Consider the following 19,950-nt stretch of genomic DNA (forward strand, 5'->3'; position numbering starts at 1 on the left):
TATACTGGCATTGAGCAAATAAATATTTTATACCAATTTCACTTTCACTGGCTCAGTTTTCTTATGTGATTTAGATTTTTGGACGAGTCATTAAAACATTTCTCTAGACAGAATCACAGATATACACAGATAATTTATTCACTTTAAAATGGTCATTTAAAAGACAACAACAACATTGAAATAAAAATATAAAAGTGTATTTAAAAATATCTGAACGCCACAGTATCTGTTAAGCAAAGCAGGCAGAATTTAACAACAAAGACACAGTAACAGTTTGTATTTGCATAAAAGTCTCTCTAATAAAGAAAACACAGTTTAAAAAAAAAAAGAGGTAAAGAAGTGAAGTTGTTTCAGGAGTGGATGTAGGAGGTGTGACCCCCCTCATGCACTCTGCAGTACTCCTGTCCCAGCACGGCTCTCTTCTTACAGGCCTTCCCCGTTTTTGTGGTTCCATTGCACAGCTGGCGACCAGACAGGGAGCTGCCGCAGTAAAACGGGAGCAGATAAAAAGGAGACATTCAGTTTATTGGGGACAAATTCAAATTTGGAGAAAGAATAAAAAGTGTTGTAAGTAACCATCAGAAGAGTGAACACCGACCTGTTGCTAACCACCGAAGCGGTCGGACTCGCACTTCGTGAGTCATTCACAAAATCACGCGAGTCGTTCACTGCATCAAAAACTCCTCCGAGGTTTCTGGGGGGTATGTCGTCAATCAGAGCCTGGGGAAAAAAAACAAAAAAAACACAGGACTTATGATGATGTGAATGGATGATTCATTAAGAGTTATGTTTCCTGTGACACTGATGGATTTGCTCACCGCTGGCAGACTTGGCTGTGGTACGAGCCTCGGAGTGGAGTGACCGGGTGTGCCGCAGATTATTGGTAAAAACCTGGACTCAAGCTTCGGCTTCCTCGGAGGGGGAGACACGGCTGATATGCCGAGGTCGCCTACACACACACACACACACACACAGAGACATAAATGTGAGCAAACTTTTAGTCTAACTTTAATGGAATCATCATGTCATTTTTCTATAAACAACAATTTATAATTCACACCTGATATGAAGCTGTCCTGATTCAACAGGTCCTCATGCTCAACGAAGCCGTCAATTTCGTCCCTGAGGGTGAAAAAATAACAGACTGCATCAAATAAACTAAGTACAAAGCAATAGAGTTTCTCTCCCGCACCATGATGCATTATCAGGGGACTCATGTAAACTAATTGTCGGCCTCTGCCACTCAGACTAGCTGCAGGTTAAATCCTTGTTTCTCCAGAATCATAAAACATCAACTATGTGTGAAGTTTTGTCATAAATTACTGTGTGAAGTTAGGTTATTGCTTTGACTGACTCCCAAAATCTAATCAGTTGATTTTTGGTTCCAAGTAAATATTTTGGCCAAGTATGAAGAAGCTCCATCAAGACATTACTGATTATATGGTGTTCACCATGATGGGATGGATTAAAAAAACAACAACTGAAAACAATCCATCTCTGGCTCTGATTGTCATCAGCACAGAGACATACAAATGTTTAAAAATATTTTAAAAAGGGAAAATATTAAAACTTTCTAATCTTTTGTTCACTTAATGTTAACATTAAACTTTGATTAATAGCCTGAGTCTATACAAGTGTTATTGCCAGTGTCTTAAATGTACATTTCTATTTATATCACTTTTCTAGATCAGGCAGATTAAAGACAGATGGGGAAAATTATTGTTAGGTTTATTATTAAAGGGGATACTTCATCCATAATTAAACTCCAAAAGCGTTTTGATAACACCCGAAAGTTCTCCAAACTCTTCCTTGGCATGACAGTGATTAGAAAATTGGTGAATTGATTAATCGATTTTGGGTGAAGTATCCCTTTAAAACCAGTCCTGAGCTGCAGCCTTGTCTGTGGACTCACTTCTGAGGTGTAGAGGACGGAGGATATGAGTGACAGGACGAAACGTGCTGCTTCTGCGGCTTCACGATGTCACATGGAGGCAGCGGCGCCGGGGCGGCCGGCTTTCCTCTCATCTGGAAGCACGACACCAGCTGACTGAGAAACCAGTGAGCTGCACACAGGGAAGAAAAACACTGTGAGCAATGCATGTAAATTAACAGTGGCGTCTCATTTGCCTCGTTGTGAGAGCAGCAGTTTCAGGTCGGTACCCAGAGACAGAGCGAGCAGCAGCAGGCTGAGGCTGCAGAGGTCCAGCGCCGGCTGCTGGTTGACCTCGGCCACTGCGTTCAGAGGGACGGTGAGCAGCAGCATCGCCCGGGAGAAACCGGGACAGCGCAGGAAGGTGAGCAGGACGGCACACAGCACGAAGTAGCCGCTGTGTGAAACGCACGTCCACATGGCCGACAGACTCAAACCTGTGAGCACGACAAGCACGAGGGAAACGGTCAGTGACCCATGATGAGGATGATGAGTTCATGACTGGAGATACAGAACATACACTTCTTAGTTTATTCTTGTGAAAGAATAAAGTTTATTCTTGTGAAACAAATTCATCATGTCCGATACAGTGTACTCTTTGAGTGCTGTGACCCATTTATTCACACAAATGCTCACTTTATGCACAGGTTGGAAAAAAACAAAACAGGTAAGATTTCATACATGATAATAGTTTCTGTTCATGGGAAAAACGCTTCAACATTCAAAACACTCACACGGTCAGAAAACTATTTGCTTCTCCACATCTATACACCTGTAGCTATTCACATGCTAGCGTTCATACTGCCCCACCTAGTGGCTAAACTGACAATTACATAATGGCTCTAAGAATACTACTACATATCGTTTTGTTGGTAACAATTTTATGAATCACCCTAAAACTTCTTCTCCTTCTCCTAAAAAGATCTTGCATTTCTAAAAAGAACCAAGATAACAGACAATGTGACTTGTCTTGTGTCACGTAAATGTTTTTATTCAAATTTGTTTAATAACTGCGGAAGCATATTGCATAAAAATTTTTTTTTTTTAAAAAGCCTGTTTTTCTGAGATTCTGAGATTTTTTTTTCAGTTTTTTGGAGTTATTTTTTTGGTTTCTCTATTTCTTTTGGTAGCAGAAAAATCAAAACAAAGCCATGAAAAGTGTGGGCCTACAGTCAGTCGGTGTGTGTGGCCTCACCTGCCCAGCCCAGGTATCCCTGGATCATGCGAAGCCGCTCCTCCATGCGGCTCTGCATGTTGTCGATGTAGTGCAGCATCACTCCCAGCGTGCTGTTCATGCGCTCCAGCTTGTTCATCAGGTCGGTGTAGTACTGGGAGGTCTGGTCCTGGTACTGCAGAAACTCCATCATGCTGTGATCTGAGCAGAGGGAAGGAGACGACACCGACGTCAGCTATAAATTCAGAAAACGTGCGACGACGATGACGACTTCATTCTGTGATGCTCTGGTCTGGTTTTCTTACCAATTTTCTGGTAGATGTCTTGGGCTTGGTGTCTGACGTCCGAGAGGTCTTTCACAATGGCCTTGTGGTTGTCCTGCACCTCCGAGCCTTGAATCTGCAGATTCTCGCTCACGTTCTCTAGGAGGAGGACAGAAGACAAATGCGATTTCAGATTAAAGGAATAGTTCAACATTAATAATCCCTATAGTCATAGCAGTAGGTTCGTTACCTTTTAATTGTCGAAGCAAGCTATTTTTAGAACGGCGTAGCAGAGCCGCAAGCTGCTCAGAGCTACGCTACGGAGGCTCATGGGATTTCTTGGTTTCCCTCATAATACTCATCAAATACACAATCAAACAACTCCAAAACTCTCTGGTGGACAAGTTGTGACCTGCACATTCACCACGCTATGAGATAATAACACAACGTTATGAGTTGTTTTAGAGGTAAATTCATGCAAAACCGCTGATGCGCATTCCCGTCAGGGGCAGTTTTTTGGCAAACAACTCTGTCTGGTAACGTTCTGTTATTATCTCATAGCGTGGTGAATGTGCAGGTCACAACTTGTTCACCAGAGCGTTTTTGAGTTGTTGGATTGTGTATTTGATGAGTTTGATGAGGAAAACCAAGAAATCCCATGAGCCTCCGTAGTGTAGCTCTGAGGAGCTCACGGCTCTGCTCCGCCGTTCTAAAAATAGCTTGCACCGACCATTAAAAGGTAAGGAACCTAAATGCCAAAACGTCGAACCATCTCTTTAAGTGACTGAGACATCATGGAGCGTTTCTAGTCCAACAGTGTGAATTCACTCACCCATTTTCTTAGTGATGCCCTGGATGAGCTGAGCTACGAGCTCCTGTCCCGAGGCAATGAGCGCCTTCTCCTGACCCAGACGCTCCAGGTTGTCCGTCAGTGAAATCTCCATTTGGCCCTGGCCTTCAGACAGTTTACCCTGCTGGGCCTGCAGAGCACTGTGGCCCTCCAGCAGCTTGTCCAGGGAGGCTGCAGTCAGCTCCCTCAGCTCCAGCTGGCCCTCCTGTGTTTGGAACAAACAAACATCCCCTATTGGTGATGGGCCCATTTCAGCTCTGCAGAAGACATCGGAAAGGGATCTGGGCTTGACTTTCAGTGATGAGGATTGGAATAGAATTTGTAAAAAGTTGCATCAAGGGGTGCGAGAGTACGCCTCATTCAATTCAATTCAAATTATACATCGTTTTTTACTGAACTCCTTCCAGATTATTTAGACTACAATTATTGCCCACATCAAATTGTTAGCAATGCAAATCTGACGTAAGTAATTTAGTTCATTTTATATGGTCCTGTGACAAAGTGCAACAATTCTGGACCAATATTTATATTAATCCGTGTGAGATGACAGAGATGCAAATCCCATTTAGCCTTAGATTATTCGTTTTGGGTGATGATTCAGTTCTGACAGGACAGGGTTAAAACATTAAAAGCTATGTCCAAACCAGTATTATGATTGGTGGACAAATACTTGTCAGGGAGTGGAAGACGAAGGGGCTGCCCTCTCTGAAAGAGGCGGCACGAGTGGCAGCATTCGAAAAAATGTCATATAAACAACTGGGTAGACTGGCTCTATAAGAAGCAAAGTGGGGCAAATACTTACATTTCTTCAAGGGCTCCTGAAAGGGGTTATATAGTGCTTTTGGTTATTGTGGTCATTATTGTTACCATTGAAGTAATGAAAAAAAAAAAAACAATCACAAAAACAAACATCCAGATCAGAAGGCGAATACTCAGACGACAAACTGTGCATGTGAAGTAGGAGGAGCAAAAAGGAGGAGGAGCCGACTCTACCTTCAGGTCCTTCATGGCGTCCAGCTGGCTGGTGGCTGTGGAGATGAGGGCGTTGACCGTGTGCTCCGCTCTGCGCCGAAAGAGCTGCTGACGAGTTGCGTAGCAGACGGAGCGAGCTCGGTTGCTCACTATGTGGTAGGCGTTCCACGTGTCCGAGTCCATGTCTGCTGTGCACTCTTTAATAGACTGAAACATCACATCAACACATCATTATTCATATGACCTTTTGTTTTAATTGTCTTTATAGTACAGTTTCTTCTGTGTGGGTTTACCATCTCGTCTGTACACGTGTAGGTCTGCCGCCCCTCGCTCTCCGACTGGCAGTTGAACAGAACCACTCCGAGCTTCGCCAGCTGCTCCTCCGAGAGGCTTTCACAGCTCGCCTTCAGCCGGGCAACAACCTATCACAGGACATAACGTCGCTGTTTTTCAAAAAGGTGTAATCTGGATCAAAATTATCCGAAGGTAGAGCAGCAGCATGGGGCCACTCAAGGTGTATTTATTTGAAAATGGGATGTATGTATTGTTTTCTGTGCTGTTTTTTGTTTCTTCAATGTCTTTTAAACTGCCAGACCTTATCTGACCCACAACAAACAAATAAAAAACCCAAATTTTACAGTACATTAGTATGTGCATACATACATACAGTATGTGTTTCAAATTCGAACTTCAAATTTCATTTAAATATCCAGTAGTTGGGGGAAAGTTCTTTATTTGTGGAATAATCAAAAGTTTACTTTATCACCATAATGGTTTATAAACAGTGATGGGAATAACGGCGTTAAAATAAACGGCGTTACTAACGGCGTTATCTTTTTCAGTAACGAGTAATCTAACTAATTACTATTTCCACCGTTACAACGCCGTTACCGTTACCGACAATTAAATGAGGCGCGTTACAAACTACTTTGAAGCCGTTGTCCTCCGACTTGGCTCATCTCATCTCAGACACAGAAGCTGCTAAACTGTTGTTGTTTTTTCCTCCTCTCCTTTGGTGAGGGGAGGGGGGAGGAGGGAGGGACGAGACAACCGCATAAGTGATGATGATTGGTTGAGGCAGAGTAAGGTTTCATGCTAAGCCAATCAGAGGCAGTGTTCAGTTTGTACACAAACCACACACGCACGCAGTTTAGCCTCACACACACAGACTAGCAGAGGGAAGCTGCCGAGATCGGAGGGAAAGTGGAAACAGACACTACTTTAATCTCCCTGAGGTAAAAGACAAGAACATGTGAGGTGTAGCTACATTATGTCCCGGAGCGAAGTGTTTGTCCTGAGCTTCTGCTCACCTGACTCTGTGCAGCTTCTTCATTAAATCCAAACAGTCCGACACAGCGACGCACTGCTCCTTTAGACTCTAAAGTCTCTGTAGCTCATCAGCTGGAACTCTTCCAGAGCAGCTACAGCAGCGTTGTGACCTCAACCATGGTTGGTGAGAGCAGAAATGTTGTTGTTGTAGTGAAAATGGGCGGGCTCGTGAAGACGCGAATTTACACAAAGTCAAAACGAGCGATAAATCGCATATCTCGCGTATCTCGCGTTTGGTCGCGCGTATAAACTCGAGCGAAAAAAAAGCGTTCCTCGTGTTTGGCGGGAAGCCCCTTGCGGGTCTTCCCGCCAAACACGATGAAAAGGACGAAGACGCGAAGGTCCCGTCGCCATAAAACAATCGGGTGTAGCGTCGCAAAAAAAAAAAAGTCGCGTCTACCGCGTCTCGCGCCTAATCGCGTCTTTGCGTCACGGCCTTTTACACCGCGGACGTAACGAATAAACGGTGACGGTGTGAACGAACAACATAGAACAGGACGAGACGTGGTGTTGTTTCCTCTTTTCACCTACAGCTCCACTCTCCCTTACTTACACTAACTACTGTTATTGTTGAGGCCAGATAATTGTGGGATTTGTAGTTTTTGACCAATCGTGTGCTCTTTCTTTTTGTGATTTTTCCGGTTCACACATGTTTGTTTTTTTTAGGGGCAAATGCGAGTGAAATGCTCGCCCATGGTGGGCATAAGAAAATGTAAGACCTGTCTAAAATTATTTAAGACTTGAACACAATAATTCAACAAATTTAAGACATTTTAAGACCTAAAATTTAGATTTTCACATTTTAGACTTTTTAAGACCCCGCGCGCATACCCTGTTATTTCATATAAAAGTTTAAGTGCATACATATTTTATGATGCTGTGTATTATATATTTAAGACCATCTTAGAATTTTCTAATAAATTTAATACTTTTTAAGGCCTTAATTTTAGATTCATGAATTTAAGACTTTTTAAGGATCCGCAGATACCCTGTTGTGCGCTCGCAGCAGGACAGATAATCAGATGGATAATCGGTAAAGTTAATAATTTCACTTAATGTGGCCATGAATAAATTAATTTCGATGTTTCGCCTGTTATTAAACGCAAATCTTGAATAGGTCTCCGCTGTTTTCACATTTAAAAAGGTCTTTGTTGTCTTTGTACAGAGACAATATGAGATTTGCTTGTAGCCACAGCACTTAAAAAACCCACTGTAACCTATTTTCATAGGCACACCAGCCTCGCTTTCAATAAAACACACACTCGCATTCCATAATTGCGATCAGTGAAATATATGAAAACAATAAAATACAATTTAAAAATGAGAGAAAAAAAATCCAAATTCTTCGACATATTTAAACTTAAAAAAAAAGAAAGAAAAAGTAACGCAATAGTTACTTTCCCTGGTAACTAGTTACTATTATAGTGAAGTAGTGGAGTTACTAACTCAGTTACTTTTTGGGAGAAGTAATTAGTAACTATAACTAATTACTTTTTAAAAGTAACGTTCCCAACACTGTTTATAAATCAGGTGCAAAATATAAATGTATATATACTAGATTATAAATGATGTTTATTTGACCAGTTTGAATTTAATTTAAATAACATTTTGTCTCTTTGGATCAAAGTTATCCCAATCCTACTACGGATTACGTGATCTAATCCGATCTCGAAATCCGTTTTTAGTTTTGAACAACTCATTTTCAAGATTTGATCCAATCCATTATCCAAAATCCGATCAGATTACTTTTGAACAACTGGGCCCAGATGTGACAAGAAGAAAATGGGACTGTACTGACACTATTCTGACCCTCTGAATGAATGAACAAATTTCTGGCCTCTTCCATTTCTAGTTTGCTCTCAAAAGACACTGAAAATGCATTTGGTCAGTAAATTAATTCATCAGGATATTTATTTGTTAAGTTTTACTTTCTGATTCTTGCCAAATGAACAAATATTGACCAGATTAATCAGTAATAAAAAAGACCCGAGTGTCGTGTGAGGGACATGTTTACCCTGTGATGACAGCTGTCCAGTGGGCTGAGCTCCATGTGCTTCGCCTCAGCCAGAAACTTCTCATCTACAGTAGCCATCTCAAACTTAGCATCCTTTGCTAGAACAGATGGAGGTACAGTTGCTGCTGGTGGTGCTGGTGGTGGTAGAGCTGGAGGAGCCTCGGCCTGCCTCAGCCATTCAAACAGCCCAGTGACTGGAGGATGCTGACAGGCCAGAGTGATGAGCAGCAGGAGAAACTGGTGACGGCGGATCAAGAGACGACTCATGTCTGGGAGAGGACGATCAATTCAAGATTAATGATAGGGATACATTTTCCTTAAAGCAAACTTTTTCCTTACATGTAATGATCAACACTCTTAATACCATCTTCCCCGAATAATATAAATTGCTCATCTACTATCACGTTAACAAAATGTCGAAAGTGCTTTGTAAGCAAAAAGCAAGACGACTTCTCTGTATCTAAATTCTTAATGTTTGGAAAAAATACTATGCATGTTTTTCTTATAAGTAAACCCACTTATCTGTAACTGTAAAAAAGAATAATATATATTTTTTGTATGTTTACCTGCTACACACCAGATTTCTCTTATATTTCAAATTTAATTGGTCACTAGATGGCGACATCAACCCGATTCAATGCGTTTGGATGATTATTTCAAAATGTGTGATGCATTTTTTAAATCACGTAGATTATTTTTTTTGGTGTTTTATAAACTCAGGAGAGTTGGGCATTGATTATCTTCATGTATTCATTCATTCATTCATGTCTGACTGACTGGGTATCCCATTTGCAGACTTGCCCAGGCATGTCTGCTGCTGCAGCTCCAGCCTGCAGACAATGCATCCATAGAAAAGCATGGAAAGCAATACAATTTAGATTTAACCAAACCAAACGCACAGAAACGTCGCCTCTGGAAAGTGATAAACATGAAAAAAAAACAAAAAAAAACACCTCATGTTTCCAACTTTACATTTCACCACAATCAGCACCCACTTTCTTTTTTTATACAGAAACCTGTGAGTAAAACACCTGAAAACAAGTGAACGTATCTTTTGCAAAAGGCTGGATTAAATGCACAAAATTAAAATATTCTATTCTCCTACCTGTTGTTGAAGTTGCAGGATGGTCGTTTGCAGAGCAGAAGGAGCTGATCCCGAGTTTCCCTCACACAGCTGATTGGAATGACAGCTAATTTTTTCTCCACCCACCATCTCTCCGCCCTAAACGAGGAGCAAGCAGCCAATGGGATCGCTTGTAGGCATCGGTGCATTCGATTTATATCGCGGCGTAGCGCTGAAGGGGCGGTGTCTACGTAAAAACCATAGATGTGAACAGCGTGACTGCTCCGCCCACCCGGCGCAGCGGGCACGGCAGTAAAATCAAAACAAACACCCATATACTCCACTTCTGACAGTCAGCCGGTTGGTCTTTTTTTCTGGATGTTGCAACTGAATCTCTCACAGTTAGTATTAAAACTGCACTTTGAGCTTTTACAAATCGACGGGCATCTGCAAATCTGAAAAAGAAAACACCCAGGTGATTAAAATATTAGCCGGTTTTTATTCACGGCGTCCTCGTCCCGGGGCACCGTGTTTATTATATGTCACTCCGTGTTAGTTTATGGTTGTCCAGTCAACAAGAAACACGTGCATTGTATTTCTAATCTAATCTGCTCTGGATTATTTTCCTCGCTGTCCGATACCAACAACAATAGCAGGGCTAGTTTTTTTGGTGCTAACGAGGGGACTTTAACGTTTTTATCGGCACGGTTTGCACGGGCCACGTCGGTTAAAAAACACGGCAACGGTTGCTAGGTAGCTACCTAGCAGCGGCCACTGCCACATCAGGCATGCTAATTAGAATTAGCCGCCTAGCCGTTTGAGGATTCTATATTCTACCGTTGGATTTAAACGGGCTCGTAGCCGTTGGTACAACCACAACAACAATGGACGACTCAGGTATCAAGAAGCAGAACTGGGACGTGAAGGAGACTGAGTTGTTTCTGGAAATCCTCAAGGAGCTGGATATGAAGAAATGCTTAGACGGGAGGAAAGTGAGGAATAACAAACTCTTCAAGGTGGCGCACCGGAGGATGACGGCGGCCGGGTACCACCGGTCCGTGGACCAGCTCAAGTTTCGCTGGAAACTTCTCAAAAGCGCGTATTACAAGTGCAAGAGGGAGCCGCACTCCCCGGCCCCGACCAAGATACAGGGCTGGTGGCGGTACGAGAAGACTATGGTGGCTATCATGGAGTCCAGACACCCGCTGGTCGGGGCCGTCGTGAACTCTGACAGGAACGATGAAGTGACTGAAGACTCGGAGGGAGAAGAAGCGTCGATGATGCTGCACTGGCCGCAGCAGCAGCAACAGCAGCAGCAGCAACAAGAGCAGCAGCCGCAGCCCTGCCCGGACAATACCACTCAGAACCTGGATTTAATTGTAGGGGATGATGCGGTGTCGTCTGTCATTAGATTATATAGTTGTGATTTTATTTATTTATTTATTTATTGTTGTCTAGATGCATGCATTCGTGCGCCAGCTGCAATGTGTCGTATTGTGCAGTCTAATAATGCAACAGGCACTACACTTCTGTAGAGTTGATTGATTCAACTCTGTCTACACACCTTGCAGGCTGCAGGCTGTGCTGCTGGATGAGCTGCCTCTGTCAGCTAACAGAGTAGTAGTGAATAGTGTTAGCAATGCGAGACCAGTACCAGTGCTCCTGATTGATATTAACCTTATTCCTCAGCTAAAAAGAAAAGATAATTCTATGTAAAATATATATCATATTTAATAGAAACAACATTTGGATTGAACAGAATAACACTCCCACTTTTGACCGATCGTGAGAATAAGACCAGTCTCACTCTCTAGTACCACAACACTAGTAGTGAACAATGTCCATCACAGCTTCATAGCTTCATGTTGATCTACAAAAAATCTTTCTCTATTTTGCACCTCAAACTTGAACATATTTGTGCTTTTGCATTTGAAAAAAGACTGAAATAATAAATCAATCATCCCTCAGAAGCTGATAATCCAATTAAGTGTCGCAACTCTGCATCATAGACAAAAACTAGCTCTTAATCAGATTTAAGAAGCTGAAACCTGTCAACACAAAACAAATCTAATTAGATGGTGATTAATTTCCCAGACTTAATAGTTGTGATTTAATTTCTGTTCCTTTTATACAGTACAGTTCAAACTGCATCACAAGCTGCAGCCTTGGGAATATGAGCCTGTCTATGAAACATATACAAACCTTATATAAAGAGGACAGGCTTTAATAGACTGTAATAAACTGTATTAGTTTGACCAAGCTGTTCAAAAATGCAGCTTAATGTAAAAAACTAATTGCTACAGCAGCGTATAACCACATAATCTAATAGTACTAATATCTAAATACATTTGATTACCATATCTTTAGGTGTGTAGCCTCGGAGGTGTATGTGTTTTCTGTTGTTCACTGCCAATTAGGAAGGTTTGAGAAAGATGCCGGTGTTGTCAGGTTTCTGTGACAACCAGCAGCTGAAAACCCAAAGGCTCTGCTCAGACCTGGTATTAACATGCACGTCTATACCTCCAAGGATGTCGGTCCTCACCTGGCATTAAAATGCATCTCGAGTGACCACTTGTGATTAGATCTCACTTCCCCGCTCTGTATGCAGAATTGCATATACACACGCGTTCGTATTGGTTCTTAGCCAGTCAGTAACAGATGGGTCTGTTGAGTTTGTGTGTGGAGGAAGGAGGGCTGGGCACGACAATGATTTATGAAGTTAAACCATTTGAGATTCACAGTGAATCTGCGAGTGCTGAGTCCTCTTGAGTTCGCCCTGAGGACCGGTTCAGACCTGACGTTAACATGCAGTGATCAGCTCTCAGCACATCAGTCCACACCTGCCATCAAACCACTTGTGATCAGATCCCACTTCCTCACTCGACATTCAAATGAACTCTTGGGTGTTGTTGTTTCCTGCCAGTCAGTGACAGACGGGTCAGTCATCAGTGTGTTGGGAGAAAGTGACAGACGGAGAGAGGGAGGTGTACCTCAGGTTGTATTTGTGTTCACACTGTGGCCACCTGTGGTCAGAACAGAGGTGTGTTCACACCTGTCCACTTACATGTGGATCTCCCGAGACTCCAGGTCTGAACAAGATGTTGAATATGTGCTCATGTGAAATGAAGAAAAGCTGTAAATCCACGTGTTAGAGATAAGTAATTTACTTATCAGAATAGATCTTGATACGTTTTTGGTGTATGATTATGATGATTTGTTCCGTTCAGTGGACTGGATGCATTTCACAAGTCTGACTACCACCAGCTTTTTTACTGGTGCCCTGCTTTCTGAAACGCCACCGGGCTGTGAGAGCGAGGGAGAGAGATGTGATCTACAGTCAGACTGACCGGCCTTTGTGCTGGTTTCTTGGCCCTGTGAACTCGTAACTGGGTTAAAGATGCAGTTGCATGACAAAATAAAAAATAAAAAAGACCCAAGCACAGGGAGACGGCTCGGCTGTGGCAACATTCGGAAGGGGGAGGAGAGAAAATCTGATTACTGACAAACTGTCAAGCCGGATTTATCCATGTTATCAGATTTTTTGCCTTATCCCGATTTCTCACATGATCGGGTTTCGCGCGTGCATGTAAACAACCACAATGCATCTCTCTGTTGCCATACAGTGTTGGTGCATTGGCACCAGTTGTGTCTGGGCACGTGGGCTCCCACACTGTAACTTTTTGTCACAATACTTTATGAAAGTGTTGTGATACCTACTGTAGCACTGTGAAAATATGGATTTACCTCAGTGGAGTTTCGTCATTTGGAGATGCCTTGGTCATGATTAATTGATCGTCTGGACGGTTATCAGTTATCATTTAGTCTATAATATGTCAATAAAAATAGTGAAAATGTTCAATACCTAAATATATCCTGTTCATTATTGTGTATGATAAGGTCAAAGATCAAATCCTTAGGTTTGATGCTTTTCCTTTTTAGCATCCTTGCTTAAAACATAATTAAAAATGACTATAAATTAACTAATCAACTAATTGTTGCAGCTTTAACAGTTAATGGAGAGATTTATTGTTGCCGTGGGAAATGTATGGTGTTGTGGGTTCAGACACTTTATTATTATGGAATTGAGAAACTCTGTCATAATCTATTGATCTAACCTCTCCTCTGGCTTTTTCTCCTCCAGATCAAAATGGACCCTGAGATGGACACACAGCTGAAGCTCGGTTTCATCGGTGCTGGGAACATGGCCTTTGGCATCACAAAGGGCATCTTAGCCGGTGAGTCAAAAAGAAAAAAAAATGTCAGTAATGCAAACGGGTATTTCAAAAGAAGGGGTTCAGGATCTAACTGTGTGTTTCCTCTGCAGGAAATGTTCTTCCTGTAAATATCAAAGTGAGTGCACCGTCCTCCAGGAACCTGGGGCGCTTCCAGGTAAATTTCCCTCTTTTTCTGCTTTTCTGGTCAGTTTGGAGGCAAGTGAGCAGTTGTGGCTACGATCATGGTTCCTGTGTGTACGATCAGATGTAATATACAGGGATGCAAACAGCGCGCCGAAAAGCGAAACTCGCTTTTTTCATGACCAATTAGGTGACTTGTGTGAATCGTTCAGATCCGAAGAGTTTTTGTTTTTGGGAGGGGGGGGGGTCTCAGCTGGGGTCAGTAAAATGTTTTTCTAACAGGCTGACAGTGACAATCACGTGAAACTGAGGCGAACTCATTCATGGTTGTCTCTGGTTATAGCCTATATGTCCATTACACACTTTTAGGCCTTAAAATGTCTTAAATTTGTTGAATTATTGTGTTCAAGACTTAAATAAGACAGCTCTTAAATTTTCGTATGCCCACCATGGGCGAGCATTTCGCTCGCATTTGCCCCTAAAAAAAAAAAAACATGTGTGAACCAGGAAAATCACAAAAAAGAAAGAGCACAACCTGCGATTGGTCAAAAACTACAAATCCCACAATCCTCTGGCCTCAACAATAACAGTTAGTGTAAGTAAGGGAGAGTGGAGCTGTCGGTGAAAAGAGGAAACAACGCCACGTCTGGTCCTGTTCTATGTTGTTGGTTCACACCGTCACCGTTTATTCGTTACGTCCGCGGTGTAAAAGGCCGTGACGCAAAGACGCGATTAGGCGCGAGACGCGGTAGACGCGACTTTTTTTTTTTGCGACGCAATACACCCGATTCTTTTATGGCGACGGGACCTTCGCGTCTTCGTCTATTTCATCGTGTTTGGTGGGAAGACCCAAAGGGGCTTCCCACTCAAACACGAGGAACGCTTTTTTTTCGCGCGAGCTTTTACGCGCAACCAAACGCGAGATACGCGAGATAAGCGAATTAGCGCTCGTTTTCACTCGTTTCAAAAAAAATTCACGAGCCCGCCCATTTTCACTACAACATTTTTTTTTTTTTTTTTTTCAAAGGAGGTTAAATCGAAAGCAACTGGACTTAGTTATTTACTTATTATAACTAAGTCCAGTTGCTTTCGATTTAACCTCCTTTGAAAAAAAAGTCTAGGAAGACGTTTCACCTCTCATCCAAGAGGCTTCATCAGTTCATGTAGCATCTGACCAGGCTGGGACTGGTCCAACTATCTGGTGTGGAGACTCAGTATAAGTCCAGTTGCTTTCGATTTAACCTCCTTTGAAATACTATGACCTGGACAAATGAGAATATGCACAGGCCTACAACAACATTTCTGCTCTCACCAACCATGGTAACGACGCACAGTATACTGTTATGAGACACATTATGCATCCCAACTGTCTTTTTTTAGAGGATTTTTTTTTTTTTTTTTACCAAGAATGCGCCCAAAAAAATCATGATCCAGGGGCCAAAATTCGAAACAAATATATATATTTTTTAATCATAATTCTCATTATTCTCCTGATGTCGGTTTAATGTAAACAGATTGCGCTGATATGCGTCATGTGACAGCGGGGCAGAGCTGCAGCTGCTGTGCTGTGATGGACCTGATCAGACTGGTGGTGGTCCACAGTCAATCAGTCCCAGAGCCTTCCTATTCACCTCCAATGTAGACGCGACGTGCGCGCTCGGTACCCAAAGCGGCGCGTATCCGCGTGCATTCGGTGCGACGGCGCCGCCGTTTTCCCCCCGTGCATGTCCGTTGCTGTGTCAGGCAGGTGTCTCCCACGGAGCTCTGCCCCGTTTCTACGGTGAAGGAGAGACGTCGCCTCCGCGATGTAGAATGTGTTCAATTAAAGTGAAACTAACACATTATATCGGCCTATATGTCCATTACACACTGAATGGGATGTTAAATCCCATGTCTTTATTTCTTCAGTTTATTTTAATAGTAATAATTATGACTAACATTCAGTGAAGACCTAAAAATCAGTATCTCCAAAATTGAAATATTGCAATGGTTTTTATTTTTTTAAAGCATTTTTAATATAGAAATGTTGGCCTTCTGAAAACTGTCCATCTATATGCACTCAATACTTGGTTGGGGTTGAACTACTGGAAATAGACTTTTCTGTGATATTGTTAATGGTGAGCCCCCCCCCACGACAATTCCTCTCTTTTTTGGTCCTGCCCCGTTTGCATCCCTGAATATAAAACAGCCTCTTTGGTGTTTACATAGAGGGTCAGGCCTGGTATTAACATCTGTCTCTGGTGATCTGAACACAAGTGGAACAGCTCTAAATAGGTGTGAGCGCACCCAAGATGCTGTTAGGATGCATTTGAGATCCGGTCACTCAGACCACACGTGTCCTCATTCCTTTAGCAGCATGAACACAAATGCATCCTGTCCACATTTAAGGACCAACAACTCTACTGGCACGGTTTCATTTGTCCCAATGTTTTGTGACGAACCACAGATATTCTTTCAAATGGATAAATCTTTATGTCATTATAAGAGCTGTTGACAGTACTATATTCATTTGTACAACTTCTCTCACTCTCTTTCACCCTCTCACTATAAACAAACACATTGACAACAAAATGTCTTGAAAACCTTTTGTGCTAAAAACAATAACACATGAAACCAGGTTGCAGCTGGAGTCCTGCAAGTGTAATTTTTTTTATCCGTTATTTAAATGTGTGCATGTAATATATTCTAAGTATTGAAATAATGCACAGAGTGAATCATGTTTTAATACCGTACACTCATCACCCCTAGTCGAAGATTCAAACAATTAAGACTTCACACAGTTTTACAAAGTATCTGTAAATTGAGCCACAACAGCATCAGAGCTCCATGGTTGTCACATAGTTGGGTGCAGTGATTTATCTTGTGTGTGTGTGTGTGTGTGTGTGTATTTGGGTCATTTTGCATGAGACTGTTTCTACACATGAGTCAGTAACATCTCCTCCTTTTGCCTTCAGGAGCTGGGGGTTGCTGTCACTCACTCCAACGTGGAGGTGGTGTGTGGCTCAGATGTCGTCTTCGTGGCGGTCAAACCTCACCTGATGCCAGTTGTCCTCAATGAGATCTCACAGCACGTCACCGACAGACACACGATTGTGTCTGTTGCAGCAGGAATAACGCTGGCGACGTTGGAGGAGGTGAGGGCCACAGTGTTTAAAACAGACGTCAGCTCTGTGGCTGTGAGTCGCCCTCTCAACTCTTTCTCTCTTTTCTCAATGTGAAGCTGCTTCCAGAGAGTTCAGCCGTCATCCGGCTGATGCCAAATCTGCCGTGCATGGTTCAGGAAGGAGCTCTTCTGTTCGCACGAGGAACACATGCAAAGTCGGAGGACGGAGCTCTGCTTCGCTCCTTGTTGCATCGCTGTGGTTTGGTGGAGGAGGGACCTGAGACCTGGATCGACATCCATACGGGACTGAGCGGGAGCGGAGTCGCTTTTGTGAGTGAGCTGGGATTAAACGTTTTTTTGTATCACAATAGGACATCAGAACTGATTATAATTCAGGGCAGGATCTTATTCAATACATCATTTATACACACCGCCGCAAATCTCAGATCATTTACGTTCAAACCGTTTTTTAAAGCAAACTTGTTTGAACTCATTTCACTGTTCACTGGGAATCATCTTGCAGAGACTTGAATGCTGATTGTGTTATAGAATTTCATTGATCCCAGATCTGCTGTTTGGTGTCCGTGCTCTGTTGAGCACATCAATATGAAAAACCTAAATCACATTAGGATACAAATAAGTATGAATGGAGCTTTGATAAGAACATGTTGATGTGTATGTGGTTTTTCAACAACAGTTGGCATTGACCCATTCACAGTAACTGCTCCATGTTGTGTATTTTTATGAAACGTTCTTTCTGATGCATGTGTCTCTTCTCTGCAGGTTTATCTTTTTGCCGAGGCGCTGGCAGAAGGAGCTGTTAAAATGGGCATGCCAAGCGCTCTGGCCCAAAGCATCGCGTCTCAGACGGTTCTAGTGAGTTTTATAGTCTTACTATTAATATTATGGTTTTCAAGTATGATAACAGATGTATTAGTGGAAGAGGAAACATTACCTGGAAAAGTAAACTTGGCTGCCATGTGTTGCAGGGTGCTGGGAGATTGTTACGCGACTCGGGGAAGCATCCTGCCCAGCTCCGCTCTGAGGTCTGCACCCCGGGTGGAACGACCATTTACGGGCTTCACACCCTGGAGCAGGGCGGCCTGAGGGCGACGACCATGAGCGCCGTGGAGTCGGCCACGGAGCGGGCCAGGGAGCTCGGCCGAAAGTCGGCAGCTGGAAGCAGAAAGTGAAGACTGCTGGTTGCCTTTTAGATGCTGCTCATCGGACTGAAGTGAAGCCGAACAACAAACAGTTTTTTTTTTTTTTTTGGGACCTCATCATGGATCAAAGAAACAAACCAGGACTTCTTGTTTGTTTCTCCATCATCATTTCTCTTAAACAAGTGCATTTCATACCTCTCTCCGAAGGATTTGTTACGAACAAAAAATGAATAATGGCTTCATCTTAACATTGACACTGACAAGTAAATTGTTTACTCATGACCCTGTGATCTTCTTTTTTTTTTCTTTTTTTGGGGGGGAGAGGGGCAGCCAACATTTCCATGCACAGTAATAATTCAGTTATCGAATTATGGCAGTAATTAAATTCCCAAACCTGAATTTGATTATTTCCATAGCTGTGGATTTATATCATCACAATTAAATTCAGTTTTAGTCAAATTTTACTGAACACTGGCCTGTGTGTTTGAGCACAGAAGGAATCTAATATCACATGAGCAGTAGCATCAATGAGTACAACAAAACAACGATGTACACTTTAAAGGCCTTACGAGCCTTGACTGCATTATTCTGTGTATGTAATAAGGTCTATTGCAGAACAGAAGCGAAATGTATGGATGTATTTGATTATATATATATAAAAAAAGAAATTAGTGTTTAATACTTGGCCAAGTGGAGCATACTTTTTTTTTTTAATCTCTGGGATCATGTTGAGAGTGGTCGTGGTTGTACAGTTCAGGTGCGTTCCAGTGATAGTTTCTGTCCCAAGCGTTGCTTCCATCTAGTTTCTGGGTTTCCGTGGCACAATGTGTAGAAAAATATTCATGATCTACAATTCCACGTGTATAGAAAATCGACTTTCATAAAGTGTACTGTGAACTGGATCACTGTGCATTGCCTTATTCATTTATTTATTTTTGGTGCTCTTGAAAGATACAATAATATAATAATAAATACAACACAATACTTGGATAAAATTGTAAAATTCATAAAGGTCGGGCAACAGTAGATACAACAGTAGAAGCTGTAAAACAGTTTGAACATCTCTTTATATTTAAGGCTGATTCTTGACCTATGAAACAGCAGAGAAATCAAATTATTCCACCTTAAGCACTTAGATTTAGAGTTATCGTCAATCAACTGAGTATTTTTTTAAGCAAAGGGGCATTTTAAATTTAATATTTCTGGGTTGCTGATTGGACATTGATGTGTATTTTACTTTTTTTCATTTTTTGTTTAGTTTTTTTGGACAGATGGTTAATTGATTTATCCAGAAATAATCAGATCAATTTATGATGAATCCCCTGCATGGTGCATTCAGTAGCCGCTGTTGAGCTTTTAATCATATCACATGATTTCGACCCATGGTATATGGGCCCAGCTGTCAATCATGAACTTTTGCAGATGAATATCATCATCAAAGTTATGATGGAGATTTCACTTTCACTTCTTCTATTTCAGCTTTGGTCAGTGGGTCAGATTTTATGTGTAGGCCTACGGTAGTTTATTAGGTAGTTTATGTGAGATAAAGACAAATGCTTTTAAGGTTTAAGGATACAATTTCTAAGAAAAACAAAACATATTTCCATTTCTATTTTAAAAGAATAAATGACATGCATTTTAAGTCTCTAGCCTATTACTTCACCTAGTCTGTCACTTCATTACCAGGTTTATGATGTGCAGGAAATGATTATACAGCAATAGACTAGTAAAAAA

At 42.0% G+C, this 19,950-nt stretch overlaps 3 protein-coding genes across 3 annotated transcripts in view; 1 reads left to right on the plus strand and 2 right to left on the minus strand.

Annotated features, from left to right (window-relative positions):
- Positions 1 to 19,950, minus strand: part of LOC310985199 (tetratricopeptide repeat protein 14-like) — a 408,748-nt gene that overhangs the window by 34,083 nt on the left and 354,715 nt on the right. The window lies entirely within an intron of this gene.
- On the minus strand, positions 248 to 9,685 carry bmb (brambleberry). The gene is made up of 13 exons (XM_083969782.1): positions 9,638 to 9,685; positions 8,533 to 8,801; positions 5,483 to 5,611; positions 5,211 to 5,396; positions 4,200 to 4,422; positions 3,410 to 3,526; positions 3,126 to 3,305; positions 2,161 to 2,367; positions 1,913 to 2,063; positions 1,061 to 1,122; positions 819 to 949; positions 599 to 720; positions 248 to 480 (listed from the first exon to the last, which is right to left on the minus strand). The coding sequence occupies exons 2-13, from the start codon at positions 8,797 to 8,799 to the stop codon at positions 351 to 353; spliced, it is 1,905 nt and encodes a 634-aa protein (XP_083825908.1). The 5' UTR covers positions 8,800 to 8,801; positions 9,638 to 9,685; the 3' UTR covers positions 248 to 350.
- Positions 9,963 to 19,145, plus strand: pycr3 (pyrroline-5-carboxylate reductase 3). Its single transcript, XM_083970727.1, has 7 exons — positions 9,963 to 10,974; positions 13,737 to 13,830; positions 13,920 to 13,984; positions 16,905 to 17,084; positions 17,171 to 17,383; positions 17,837 to 17,929; positions 18,043 to 19,145. Exons 1-7 carry the CDS (start codon positions 10,480 to 10,482, stop codon positions 18,244 to 18,246), a joined length of 1,344 nt encoding a protein of 447 aa, XP_083826853.1. The 5' UTR covers positions 9,963 to 10,479; the 3' UTR covers positions 18,247 to 19,145.

Source organism: Trachurus trachurus, assembly GCF_905171665.1.
Source record: "Trachurus trachurus genome assembly, chromosome: 4".
Classification (NCBI taxonomy): domain Eukaryota; kingdom Metazoa; phylum Chordata; class Actinopteri; order Carangiformes; family Carangidae; genus Trachurus; species Trachurus trachurus.